The 14624-nt window shown below is 40.9% G+C and overlaps 1 protein-coding gene across 3 annotated transcripts in view; it reads left to right on the top strand.

Moving 5' to 3' along the window:
• LOC116255073 (uncharacterized) overlaps positions 1 to 14624 on the top strand; it is a 43281-nt gene that overhangs the window by 21999 nt on the left and 6658 nt on the right. For all 3 annotated transcript variants that reach the window (XM_031630818.2, XM_031630815.2, XM_031630816.2), the window contains 2 exons: positions 469 to 546; positions 4897 to 4961. In XM_031630818.2, coding sequence (XP_031486678.1) covers positions 469 to 546; positions 4897 to 4961 — 143 coding nt within the window. The remainder of the gene's footprint in view (positions 1 to 468; positions 547 to 4896; positions 4962 to 14624) is intronic.

Genomic DNA, 14624 nt, shown 5'->3' with positions numbered 1-14624 from the left:
TGGCTTTCATCTTCTCTTCCTTGTGGTAATGTCTTATTTTCTGTCCCCTTCCTTTTTCTTTAAAGTCCAGTCTTTTCCTGAATGGCAGCCAGTGCTTTTCCCTCATATAGTTATTTATCTATCTATTCTCTTTCCTGTACCTCAAAGTTTTTTGCAATTATTTAATCTATTTTTATTTTAGTTTTTTTGAGCTACAAGAAAATTAAAAAAGCTGCATTTTTGTAGTTTCAGGCTTTCAGCATTGTAATGGTTAGCTTAAGGCTGATAATCTTTTTTCTTGAAAAAAACTTATGGTAGTACTTAAAAGTTGTCGGTGAAGTTATTTTTCCCTTGTGAAGCAAGTTTCCATCTCCTTTGGTTTGTTCAGAAATATAAAAACCCTTTGTAAAAACTAGGTTACTATTTTATTTTCCAAGTATGTGGATTAGTATTGTGAAGAATTAACATTCTTAACATTGTTTTCTGTAGGACGAATGCAAGAAAGTTTCCGCAGATGGGCAAAATATGCGATCAGAGCTATCTGTAAAATTTCATGATGCAATTAAAGTAAGTCTGAATTTGGATGTCTAAACATCACCTTTATTATTGGCAGATCAGCAGTGTAATCTGTTTCTGTAGTCATCCGTGCGCATGAATGGATGTCATTTATTTTAGCTGTTAATTGTTGGCAGTTGTGAATGCAAATTAGCATTACCTTTTTATCCAATAATGATCCCTAAACAAAGCTTCTTGCGATCTTTGTCTTGCTTCCAGTAGGGTTCTCGTTTTATTCACCTGCTATTAATCTGTGTAGGTTTAATCCTTAAGCATGTCTTTGATTTTCAAATGTGTTTTACATGTAAATATTCTAAGAGCTTTGAATTTGAAAATCCTCCAGGTCATGTTTTTGGGATTCAGATTGATCAACTAAAGCTAATATCTATGGAGTTTTTGCTGGGTCTTCAATAGTCTGAACTTAGCCATGGTTCTGATGCTTGATGCATACACGTAAATGATGGTGCTTTGGCAGTTTGGCTAGTCCAGAATTTTCTCTCATTGAGAACATGGCCTATTTTTTTAACATTGCCTTCCTAGCTCAAGTCCTTCATCTAAATAGTAAATACTTAAGATGAAAAGTATGTCTTCCTCCTGTTTATGACGTCTAATGTTGTGAAGTAGCAAATATACAGGAGGATATCACAGTTCTCCTTTTTGTGCTCTTTCCCATAAAATTTAGTGTCTGCATTCTTAGAGGTGTATTGTCTGATAATTTTTTCTCTTCATTGTGTTAGCAGCCACCTGCTAACTTGGAACCCTTACAAAGCAACCCCAATCCCACATGCACACACTCAGCCCTAATCCCAGATTAGGGTTCTTCCCTCCCAGAGGTAAGGACTTCAATTAACGGATGATCCCTCCCGATCTATTTATAGCCTTATTGGTTCTGCCCCAACTAGGAACCGACCTGAATCGATAACTGGTTACGAACAATACTCCCCCCCTTTGAAAAACACCTTGTCCTCAAGTTACGAGCATGGAAATGATTGTCGCAGAAAAGATCCCTCCCTTGCTTTCAGCCTGTTGAGGTGGAGAGCCAAGTGTAAATTCTGTTTCAACAACGGCCCTCATAGTGCAGGTGCACACTTGAAAATTAGCTGCTTCCTCTCAGAATTTTCCTCAAATGTAGTAGAGACTCCACCCAGATAAATGCAAGCCAGCTGCTTGGCCATTGGAATTTCTATATCCCAGCTTCCTTATTCCTTCACATATGAATAGCTGCGGTGGATGCCTGCACTTCAGGTTGATGCGAAACATGAGTCCATCTCTTGAAGTTGAGTGGGGAGTACTCTGATGTGGGTGGTTTAGGAGCTTCTGCAATATCCAGTCCGATGAAATGATTTGAGCAAGTCTTGCACTCACATTCTTAACAACGGGGAGCTCTAGGTCATTATCTGACCTTGTAACTGCTACAATAACCTATTTCAAGTTAAAATCTCCCGTGTTCAACTCTAGATAGCACTCATGTATGCTTTTGAAATCCATGTCATCCAAGATGTTAGCCAACTGTTGTTGACCAAGCACGCTCGTTCTAAGAAGTTGATTTTGCTTTTTGTTTAAAGTTGAATCCTTCGACGGTTACAAGTGGTGAATTCCGCACACGCGTCCGCGCGTGTGGGACCCCAGGTCTGAGTGTTGAAACCAGCTCTGAATACCACTATAACAACCCGGCCCACTCCTGGGCTCAAGTGTCTGGTTTGGCAGATCCCGACCCGCTCCCTAGCAGTTTCGGCTCCAAACCTAAAAAGGCTAGGAACCAAGACAATCATCTCATTAATGACCTCCTTTATAAGTCCTTGAAGATCCCTCACAATCTTCGATACAGGACTAAACTTCTGGGGTGTTACATCTCTAACTAGAAGAGCAACCTTCTGTGCCGCTTCCATGTTGATGCGCTCCTCCTCCACCGCTCCTTTCACATGGTTTGCTAGAGCTATCGTTGACTCCCTCTCCCCGTTCGAGAAATCCAGTTTTGTCAAGAGCGGGTTCACATTCTTCTTTGTCATCTGGTGGTCGATCATGTCAACTGAAAGATCAAATGCACGGATGAAGAACACTTGTCGGTCATTCTTCACTATGCAGCTTCCCAGCAATTGAATGCGCCTTGATCCTTGGCTTTTATAGTCGGATATTTCTGGGTAGTAGAAATAATTGGTTGGGGCTTTGTTTAGAGGGCGACAATCATCTTCGCCGTAGCAGTGTTTTCCTTCCCGTTGGTTGGTGAGGCTAACCCTAACCTGATCCCACAGTGGTTTCCACACTCGTCTTCTCTGCCCTATTATGCCCATTTCAGTGGTTACATTCTGGAGGGTCTTCCATTCAATATTGGGGTAGATGGTGCAGAGGAAGTCAGGGTTGAAGATCTCTACTGTCATGGCACCCCTCTCCACCTTCAGCTCAAGGAAAAATAGACGACCATTCCTTCATGTTGGGGTTGGAGCAGCAGCCTGTCTTCAATAGATATGGTCGCCCCCTTGAGGCCCCACTTCAGGGAGAACTCAGCATACCCATTTCCATCACCCCTGCTGTTCTCTGTTGGCACCAGATGTAACTCGAACATTGTCTCTACATTCTTTTTGTTCCCATGAATGATTGCATCACTCTTGAACTGGCTTTTCAACCCAATCCCTGAAGCCTCTTCTTCTTCACGGTATCATCTGGAAGTGCTAGGGTGTTGATCTATTCTGCCTTGACTATAGACTGGACTTCGGGAGCAGTGACAACCGACACATTTTCTGGGCTGAGTGTATTCCCATGTTGAACTCTTGAAGCGTAGGTTCCTCCTTCATCCCTGGTTGCATCTTGCTTAGAGGCGTCGCTGACTTGGCAAAGCAACTGCAACAACATCTCCTGCTTTTCGGTAGCCATTCCAAGGTCAATGTTTCCCTGGTTTGCCTGCATTATCAGGTTTGAACTGTGAGCAATGTTTTCCTCTACTCCTCCTCCCTTTTGTGCATGTTCTTCCCCCCAATTCTGCTATCGTTCTTCTAAATGCCTGAGAATTCGGTCGATCATTTGCTCTCTGGTCTTCAGCACGGGCTTGTGGTTAGAAGGTGCCCAAGTAGGACTTGGAAATTGCAGTCGGCTCCTTTTCACTTCTGGTTTCATGCCTAACCACCAGTAGCCATTATCCAGTGTCTCAATTTCTTCTTCCATCTCCACCATGGAGAGCTGTTCCTTGGGCCACGTTGGCCAGAAGGCAACCCCACTACGGCGGCACAATTCTTGGCAGAGCTCCTTGCCCAGGAAGATGAAGAGCCATCTCTGCAGCCATAATCCAAAACTCACATGGTTGTAGATGCAGTTGTCATATTCTTTTAGCGGATTTGAGCTCCAAGAATATGCCATATACCTGGGATCCAAGCTGCACAAGCGTGTGTAGTCCCTTGGAATCTCATCTTGTGGTTAAAGAGGCCCATGGATGAACATCCATGGTGACAACTTGCTGAATTCCAGCTCTGATACCATTGTTAGCCCCACCTGCTATCCTGGAACCTTACAAAGCAACCCCAGTCCCACACTAATCCTAGGTTAGGGTTCTTCCCTCCCAGAGGTAAGGACTTCAATTAACAGATGATCCCTCCCTCAGAGCCTTCGAACTATTTATAGCCTTATTGGGTCTGCCCCTACTAGGAACTGATCTGAATCATAAGTGGTTACTAACACAATGTCACTATAAATGCTTCCATTTTACTGATTTTTTCCTGCGATCTCACCAAACGTGTGACCTACAGTTTCTAAAAAATTGTGTTGTAATCAAACATTAAAAAAAAAAAAAAAACCTTGGTTAAGAAAGAATTACTAACATATACATGCATTTGTAACTTCAATGATTGCAGATGCATATAGGCTTATATTTCAGTGTTCTAAACATAGAAAAATTCATGTACTTTGGCAATCTATAATGAGTACAATCGATATTCAATAGTCCCAGATATAGTTGTCGGGTTTCTATTGGTGAAGTTTTTCTCTGGTATTATTGGTAAGTTTGTTTTTTTGGGAAATCTTATGATTTGGAAAACTAAAAATATGTAAAATATAGAAGAGAAAATTGTAAGTTTTTTACCAACTTTTTACAAACACAATGTCCAAAATGGTTATTTTCTTATTGAAAATACACATGCACACGTGTATGAACATGTGTGTGCTTTTAATGTCTGTACTCATTTGCTCATGTTAACATGTTTTTTGTTATTGTTTCCTCCTCCACGTGTAACCTCTAGTGAACTTACTTAAGATCTCTATGCAACTAATATTTTCCTAACTTACTTTGTCCGCTTGTAATACTTTTATATTTTTTATTTTTTTTTTCACTTTTTTTAATCATTTAATTCTAATGAGTCTGTCTCATACCACTAGGATGTAAGCAACAAATTGGAAGAGCAAAAGGAAGATTACCTTTCCCAACTAAAGGAAAATGACATGTAAGACTTTATATCAGCTCTTATCTATTTAGTTTATCCTGTATTTCATAATTTTTAATCATGTTAAATGCATATTATTCATTTTGCTTTCAACTCTGTGATGCTTCTGCTCATACTATTTTGGTACTCGATGATATTTTTTGCATCCTTAGTTCATGTAATTGTGAATTGGTATTAGGTTTAATTAGTAGCTATACTTTTAGAGCCAAACCATCTTGTCTGAGGGAGTTTAGGTTTCAGTCGCACTGTTGGTATTGTTGGTTTCTTGATATCCAGGACTCCAGGGACACTCGTTCAAGAAGAATGAAGTGAGAGAACGCAAGAGAAATTTCAGAAGAGAATCGGCAGTACCTTCGATAGTTCTGCCCCAATCCTTTATTAATATATATTCATTTACAAGACAAAGAACACAAGTCATCAAAAATTTACAACATGACGCCGCACAAACCATATTACATATGGAACCAGATCCAATATGGAACCAGATCCAAACAGAATAGCATGCCTTTGTCACCCTTCCTCAAGTTGTGCATGGTTTCGAACCATGGACAACTTGCCCTTTAGCAGCCAAAATCTTTCTTTGGTTAACCCTTTGGTGTAAAGATCTGCTATTTGATCTAGGTAGTTATGGATTCTGGATCAATTTCTTTCTCCTCAACTTTCTGTCAGATAAAATGTTCAATCTCGATATGTTTTGCATGGATGTGATGAATAGGGTTAAATGATAAATAATCGCACTCTGATTATCACATAGTAGAACACAGCGAGATATTCTTTCTCCAACTTCTATCAGCAAATGTCTAACCCATGTAGCTTCAGCAGTTGCAACTGCCATTACTCTGTATTCAACTTTTGTGCTCAAATGGGCTACAACCTTTTGTTTCTTACTGTTAAAATATAAATCCTTCACGAGCACGTTGAAGAGGAGTCTCTTAGGATTCCACCTCCTTGTAGAATGTGTTAAAATATTTAATGTCCTTGTAACATGTGAAGAGTCTCTTAGGATTCTATGTTATAGTTAATATCCTTGTTATATGGGAAGTCTCCTAGGATTCTATGTTGTAGTTAATATCCTTGTAATATGTGAAGTCTCTTAGGTTTCTATGATGTAATTAATGTCCTTGGAGCTTGTGAAATCTCCTAGGATTCTACGATTGGAGACTCTTAGAATTCTGAAAATGAGATTATAAATAGAGGCCGTGCAAACCATTTTGGCTACGGTTTCTTCTCCTCAGTTTCTTCTTGTTTTCATTCTCTCTCTCTCTCTCTCTCTCTCTCTATCTTCCTGCGTGAGTGCTGTTTTCGGGTTACAGATATTGGTGCTACATTTCTATCATGGTATCAGAGCGCCAGGTTACGTTATCTCTACCAAACGAAATGCCCAAACAGGTCTGATCTGGTTAGAACTCTTTTCTCATCTTGTCTCTATCCTGAATTTACTTTTCTCTTGCGCAATTCTTGTTCCTTTTTCTTCTTGCTTACCAAGGACACATCTTGTTATATCGTGTCTTCTTTCCCTCTCATCTTCTACCTATATACCATTCCTTTCTGCTGTCATGGAAAACCTTTCGCATTCTGGCATGTCCTCAAGTTTTCTTCCTCACCTTATTACCGAAAAACTCAACCATGAGAATTATCTGATCTGGAAAAGGCAAATCATGCCTTTCATAAGAAGTCAAGGCCTCTTTGGACATCTCGATGGTTCAACAAAGGCTCCACCAATATCCGTCTTACAGGAAATAAAAAATGAGGCAGGAGAAGTTATTGCTGTTCATGAAGACAACAATCCTGAACATGCTATGTGGATGAGACGTGATCAAAGTCTGGTTGCGTATATTTTGTCCACTTTATCTCAACAAGTGTTACTTTCAGTTTCTGATGATTGTACTGCAGAAGAATTATGGGAAACCCTTGCTGATACCTTTTCCCAAATATCAGAAGCTCGAATTATGTACTTAAAGAAAGAATTTCAGAATTTGAGCAAAGGTTCAACGTCTATCATGGATTATTTGGGGCGTATTAAGGCCGTCGCAGACCAACTTGCTGCCTCAGGGAATAACATTTCTGATAAGGAAAAGGTGCAGCAAACCTTGAATGGACTTGGGCATGATTATCATGCTTTTATTACAGCTCTTGAGGTCCTTCCTGTTCTGCCTTCCTTCAACGAACTACAAGGTAAACTTCTCCAACATGAAATGAATATGAAAATAGTCATTGAAAGGACTGATCAAGGGAACTCCCAAAATGTGTTGGCTATGAATGTAAAGTTTGGTAAGAGCCATGGGAACTCCAACCATGGTGGTCATGGCATTCTACCAACACCACATAACCAAGGTATGTCTCCTTTGGATACTTCAAGAAAAATACCAATTTGTTTTCAGTGCAACAAGAAAGGACACATGAAGGCACAATGTTGGTTTAATCCTCAAAATAAAAACAAAGGGGTAAGACATGATTATAAACAAGGAGGACAAAGTTCTAAATCCACCGCTGAAGATATGCAACAGCTATTGATGGCCGCATTCTCAAAGATGACTATAAAGCAAAATGAGCAGGGAGAATGGTTCTTGGATTCAGGTGCAGCTACCCATGTGACAGGAAATGCAGGTAAATTGACTAACTTATCCCCTCATTACGGTAGAAGTTGCATTATAACAGGTGATGGAAAATCTCATCCTATTACACATATTGGAAATGCACATATTCCATTGTCATCCTCGTCTCTATCACTGTCTAATGTTGTTCTTGCTCCCAATATCAAAAAGAACATCATATCCATTTCTAAACTCATTGATGATACAAGCTCTTCTGTTGAATTCACACCTTCTTCTGTCTATGTCAAGGACCTCCAAACGAAGAAAATGTTCGCTAGAGGGGAGCGTCAAGGGAATATGTACGTCCTCAAGGAATGTCTACCCAAGGATTCATCCACTTTTGATATAGGATTGAAGACATTTTCTCTTTCTCATAATGCGTCATCAGTGCCAAGTTCTTGCCATTTTCAATCAAAAGTAAGGGGCCCTAACCAATTTTTGGAGTCTGATTTGTGGCATAGTCGGCTAGGAAACTGTGGTCGACATTTCATTGAAAAACTTGTCACAGATAGTCTCATTCCAAGATCAAGTTTACCTCTTACTTCAAGTGTCAAAAAATGTTCAAGTTGTGGACTTTGTAAGAGTCATGTTTTACCTTTCCATAATATAAATCAAAGGGCTTCCAAACCTTTTGAAACTATTTTTTCTGATGTATGGGGGCCAGCCCCTATTGATTCTATGTCTGGGTCAAGATATTATGTCTTATTCATTGACTCTTACTCACGTTTCACCTGGATTTACTTCATGAAACACAAATCAGAAGTACCTCACATATTTCGAAACTTCTATGCCATGATTCAAACTAAATTTTCATCCAATGTGGTGCATTTTCAATGTGATGGAGGGGGAGAATATTCCTCGCTTGATTTTATTGAATTTCTACGTGAAAAAGGGATAACTAGACAAATTTCCTGCCCTTACACACCACAACAAAATGGTGTAGTTGAGCGGAAACATCGACATATAGTTGAAAGCGCCATGAGCATGATGCATGATACTAATGTGCCCATTTCCTTGTGGACTGAAGCCTTCCATATTGCTGTATACATAATAAATTGTTTGCCTATGACACTCTTGATGTCTAAATCGCCATATTTTACACTCTTAGGCAAACAACCTGATTACAAGAACTTGAAGGTTTTTGGTTGTGTATGCTATGTTCACGTTGATGCTGCCTTGAGGAACAAGTTTCAAGACAAAGCTATTCAATGTAGATTCGTTGGATATGCTGATGAATATAAAGGTTTTCGATGCTATGATCCAACAACTAAACGTATCAAAACTTCAAGAAATGTCATTTTTTATGAACATAGTTTTGATAATACAAATGAAATGCCTATGACCATTGAATCTTATGATCCCTGGACCAGTACACAGTTATTCAATGCAGATCCTGTTATAGAAAATGATGTGCCTCAAAGTGAAGATTCAGAGAGAGCAATACAACCGTCGGATATGGCTCAAAGTGAAAATCAAGAAGATCCAACAGTCATCAAGTCATCACGAAAACAATAATGAACAGAGCAACGATGCACATCGGTATTCGGGTCTTATCTACAGTCGACGACTAAGGGACAGAGATGCTCACAGTGAAGAAGACAACATGCCCCACCTTAGAAGATCCCAACGCATTCGTCATCCCATTCACAGGTGGGTTAGCTATGATTCTTTATCACTTGATTTTCAGTTATTCATGGCAAAAGTTGGCAAGGAGGAAGAACCTACTTCATTTGATCAAGCATCAAAATCACATCATTGGAGAAAGGCTATGAAAGAAGAAATGGATGCCTTGCATGAATGTGGAACATGGGAGATCGTTCCGAGGCCACATGAAAAGAACGTAGTGGGCTCCAAATGGGTATACAAAATTAAATACAAACCTGACGGCAGCATAGAAAGACACAAAGCAAGGTTAGTAGCAAAAGGGTTTACACAACAATATGGAGAAGATTATGATGAGACATTCAGCCCTGTGATCAAAATGGGAACAATTCGCGTGATTATATCATTGGCAGTTGAATATGGATGGAGACTACATCAAATGGGCGTGAAGAATGCTTTTCTTCATGGTGATTTAAGGGAGGAAGTATATATGGAACAACCTCCAGGATACACGAAAGGAGACTCTCATTGTCACACCCCGACCTTTTAACCCTCAAACTATTTTTTTTTTTTCTCAAAACATAAAGCATCGAGGTGTGACTACCAAACAATTCAAATTGACGATGAGCCAAGCAATACAAAACAATGGGGCGAACTTTCATTGATATAACCATTTTGTTTCCTACAAATTCACATCTATGTGCATGACCAAAAAGCCCCAAAATCAATAACATTGATGCCTAACAAAAAAAAAGACATCAATAATCCCAAAACATGACGCGCCGGCACTACAAACGACAATCCCAAAACCACCCCAGTAGGACGTGAGTGAAGTCATCCGCTCAACCTGTTGCCCCGGGTCCGCCAAAACCTGAAAAAGAAAACAACTGAAGGCTCAGCCTTCGCAGTATGGCAACAAGCCAGGAAAATGCCAAACCCTCTCAAGTAAGGCTCAAATAAAGGGACAAATATCAACCCATCTATCGTCATGTCGCGTCTGAGTGCGACACGTAAAAGCCACTTGATGGCCACACTAACACAACATCAGTCACATGCGAAGCATGCTTAAACATAACACTTGCATTCATATCAATCACATATACGTCAGTCACATGCATTTTGTCAAACACATTGCATTTTCATTAACTTTAGTGCATTAACAGTTCCTGTGGGTGCAACACAGGCACGTGCACACCGCGGGCGGCCTACAGCCGAGAGACAACCCCCGTGGTGGCCCATAACAGTATGGATCCATTTCACCCGCTGCAGCGGTAGAGCACTCATCCCTGGATGTGTGAAGTCCAAGGTGAGATACTCAGTCTTCCCTAGGACACCCAGGTTGGGAAGGCAGGAGCCCAACGCTCCAAGCACAACACACAACAGAACCCTGGGGCCTTGCACCGCCTGCGCTCTGACAGGCGAGACCAGTGGCAATCAAGGGGGACGTCTCCCAAACACATAGCCACATCCCACTGGCCTCTCATCTCTTAGTTATTCATTCTTATCATTATAGTTACACATTCACAAGATGACTGGCTAGCACACGAGGTTAGCACACTTCCCGAGTGCACCCACACCTCCGATTACCTCCACATGAGGTCTATACATACAGTAACAGTCATTGCTAGCCGTCATACCATACGGGTACAACTACCCTCCAAAACATCCATTTGCATCATTGCCCATGGCAATGCATATGCAACAACATACACATTCATATCAATCATCACATCAATCCTCACATAAATCATGTCAATCACCTCTTCGAAAAACTTAGCCAATCCACAGAGAGTAGTCTCGATCTGCGGTTGGCTCGTAGCTGTCCTATGCAGTTATCATTCTATGATGCTTTCTAATGCACAATTGGGGTCGAGGAGACACTCGACTCGATACCCCACCTCATCTGTCCTAAACAGATATCAATTCTAGCATGCACATGCCAATGCGTAACATTTTTAAATCGAATGACTGATAATCTTTCTAACCCATTCATATCATGTAAGCAACATACACATACTCAATCACAAAACAGTCAATCAATTAACATCACAATCCTAGGATCAAATCCTAGGAGCACCCAATCACACAATTGCCCCAGGCAGGAATTTGCCTGGAAAGTTGCCATACCTGTGGCGCGCTCACCAAATTCTTCAAAATGCCTCAAGCTTCGAACTCAAGGTCGACGGGATGAGCCCGGTGCACCTGCAAACATAAACAAGAATAAGGTTTCTACTAGATACCTACACCAATCAAACAAAAACGAACAGATACAAAAAATAAAATCCTTGAGGCACGTGTCATCGCCTCAAGAGGGTATCGACAGGTAGTGTCGACCAACAAGCTCTCCAATAGGCCTCCTCCTTTACGTCTTGACGTCGCCTCGAATAATCAAAGCCTTCAACCATCAATCAAACCATCACTAATTCCTTTCTCAATAACGTTCTTTAAGTAAGGCATCAACCTCAAGTCACATCCCAATATGCATATATCCCTAAATAACTTCATGATACACCTGTTTACCGAAGTCTGCGCTACACTCCCTAAGACGGTTCTAAATCTTCCCCACAACCTCACAATCTCTACCATGCTTCCCTAAAGCTTCGAAAATTAATCCATCATGCTAAAACGATCATTAAGTACATGAATCATCACTTTCCAACGCAAATCCTAAGTTTCCCCCAAAAACAAAATTACTAACATGCGTCCCAAAATCATCAATTCTAAGCTCTAGCATGCTCGAACCATAATTATACATGCTCTAAAAGATAAATACTCATCATTTTGAGCTTGATTAGGTATTGCTCACCCCAAAACAAGCGTCCAAACTGCTACAACCCTTCTAGCAACCACTTCACACGTCCGATCAAGTGCCAATGCTCGAGATTGCTTGCTATCGCTGTACACTACACACCCTACTAGCAGGTAAGAGGGGAAAAACGTCCCCTAAACTGCAAACCAACCCCAAACGCCCAAAAAGTTTAACACAAACTCTGTTGCTAGGAAAGACCCACGGTAGTAGTGGGAAAAAAAAACTGAAATAAACAAAGAAAAGGGACGCTGAGAGAGAGAGGAGGGGTTCGGTCAAGGGGGAAAACGGCCGTGGGGTGAGAAGAGAGAGAAGAGCAGGTGGGGGAGTGCGGGTGAGTGAGAAGAGGGTCGAGCGGTAGAGAACCAGCGGAAAGAGGGGACGTGCGGCAGAGAGAAAGAAAAAAAAGGGCATGAGTGGCAGAGAAAGAAAAATCGCACGAGAGAGAGAGGGTTTACCAAGCCGCTGCCACCTCCGTCGCCGTCGCCGTTCCAGCCACCACCACCCGACCGTCACTCTCCTCCCTCTGCGTTGCCACAGGAGACCACCGGAGACGACGAAGAAGGAAGGGAAAGGCGAGGGAGAAGGGCCTCGCGTCGGGCCCTTACGCGAGTGGGGGTCGGGTCCGGGTCTGGACCCTAACTCGACCCGACCCGTCGAACCAACGCGCGTTACACTCATGCATGGGTTTGCAAACTAAGAAAATCTATTTATGGACTTAAACAGGCCTGACAGTTTCTCTTGCAAGATTCAAGAATGTGGTTTTCGGAGATGTCCTCTAGATCACTCTCTTTTCATTTAGGAAAACATATTTACTTTACTTCTTATATATGTTGATGATATTGTTATCACAGGCAATTCAGAAAAACACATAGAAGAAGCTAAAGTTTTGATGATGCAAAACTTCAAAATGAAAGAGCTTGGTGATTTACGATTCTTTCTTGGAGTGGAGATTGATAGGCACAATAATCGCCTCACATTGACACAACAGAAATACACGTTGGATTTGTTGAAAAAGTCAGGTATGTCTGATTGTAAGCCTGTTGGAACTCCTAGTGTTCTAAATCAAAGACTAAGTGCTCAAGATGGGGAGTTATATGAAGATCCTACGCAATATCGAAGTATTGTTGGGGCACTTCAATATCTTACATTTACTAGACCAGATATTATATATGCTGTGAATCAAGTATCCCAATTTATGCATGCACCTAGAGATACTCACATGGATGCTGTCAAAAGAATATTAAGATATCTTAAAGGGACAGCAGGAGATGGCTTAGTTTATGGTAAGAGTGAAAATATAACTACTGGACATCAACTTATGACATTCACAGATGCAGATTGGGCTGGAGATCCCGATCAAAGAAAGTCCATTTCTGGTTTTTGTATTTTCATTGGACGTAATCTTGTGTCTTGGAGTTGTCGAAAGCAAAAGGCAGTAGCAAGATCCAGCACTGAAGCTGAATACAGATGCATGGCTGCAGGTACTGCTGAAGTTACATGGGTTAGACATTTGCTAGAAGACATTGGAGAAAAGATTAAAACATCAATGTTAATGTGCGATAATCAAAGCGCTATTAACATTGCCTTTAATCCCGTACAACATGGTCGAACAAAGCACATTGAGATTGATCAACACTTTGTTAGACAAAAGGTGGAAGACAAGGAAATTCAGCCTATTTATGTTCGTACAGATGAACAAGTTGCAGACTTATTTACAAAAGGATTAACAAAGGAACGATTCTGGTTTCTAAAAGGCAAGTTGTACATGGTGCAAAACCATGCACAACTTGAGGGAGGGTGTTAAAATATAAATCCTTCACCAGCACGTTGAAGAGGAGTCTCTTAGGATTCCACCTCCTTGTAGAATGTGTTAAAATATTTAATGTCCTTGTAACATGTGAAGAGTCTCCTAGGATTCTATGTTATAGTTAATATCCTTGTTATATGGGAAGTCTCCTAGGATTCTATGTTGTAGTTAATATCCTTGTAATATGTGAAGTCTCTTAGGTTTCTATGATGTAATTAATGTCCTTGGAGCTTGTGAAATCTCCTAGGATTCTACGATTGGAGACTCTTAGAATTCTGAAAATGAGATTATAAATAGAGGCCGTGCAAACCATTTTGGCTACGGCTTCTTCTCCTCAGTTTCTTCTTGTTTTCATTCTCTCTCTCTCTCTCTCTCTCTCTCTCTATCTTCCTGCGTGAGTGCTGTTTTCGGGTTACAGATATTGGTGCTACATTTCTATCACTTACTACTCCACGACACCAAGTTTCTTCCTGTAAAGACATTGTATCCTGAGACTGATCTTCATTCATCAGGATCACCTGCCCAATCGGCATCACTATACACAATCAAGTCATGGGCTCCTGAGTTCGGACTTGTTTGCGTATGGATGAGTGATGAGTCCATCCTCCAACTTTCGTTTCCAAGAATCTTGAAAGATTTTTCTTTTCCTTTCTCATCGCTTAATCTTGATGATCTTTGCATGAGTCTCATGTCAGCATAATGTGATAACATGAATATCACGTGAAGTTGATGGCTATTGAGATTGATTCATCCTTGCATCCAAAAGTTTCCTAATCTTAATGAGAAAGGTTTGTCTTATAGGAACTGGAGATGTCATTTTCCAGTGCTTTGAAGGTAAGCAGGGCAGAGAA

Source organism: Nymphaea colorata, chromosome 5, assembly GCF_008831285.2.
Source record: "Nymphaea colorata isolate Beijing-Zhang1983 chromosome 5, ASM883128v2, whole genome shotgun sequence".
In the NCBI taxonomy this organism is placed as follows: Eukaryota; Viridiplantae; Streptophyta; class Magnoliopsida; order Nymphaeales; family Nymphaeaceae; genus Nymphaea; species Nymphaea colorata.
The sequence above is the reverse complement of the archived record's forward strand: the minus strand, read 5'-3'. Positions and strand labels throughout refer to the sequence as shown.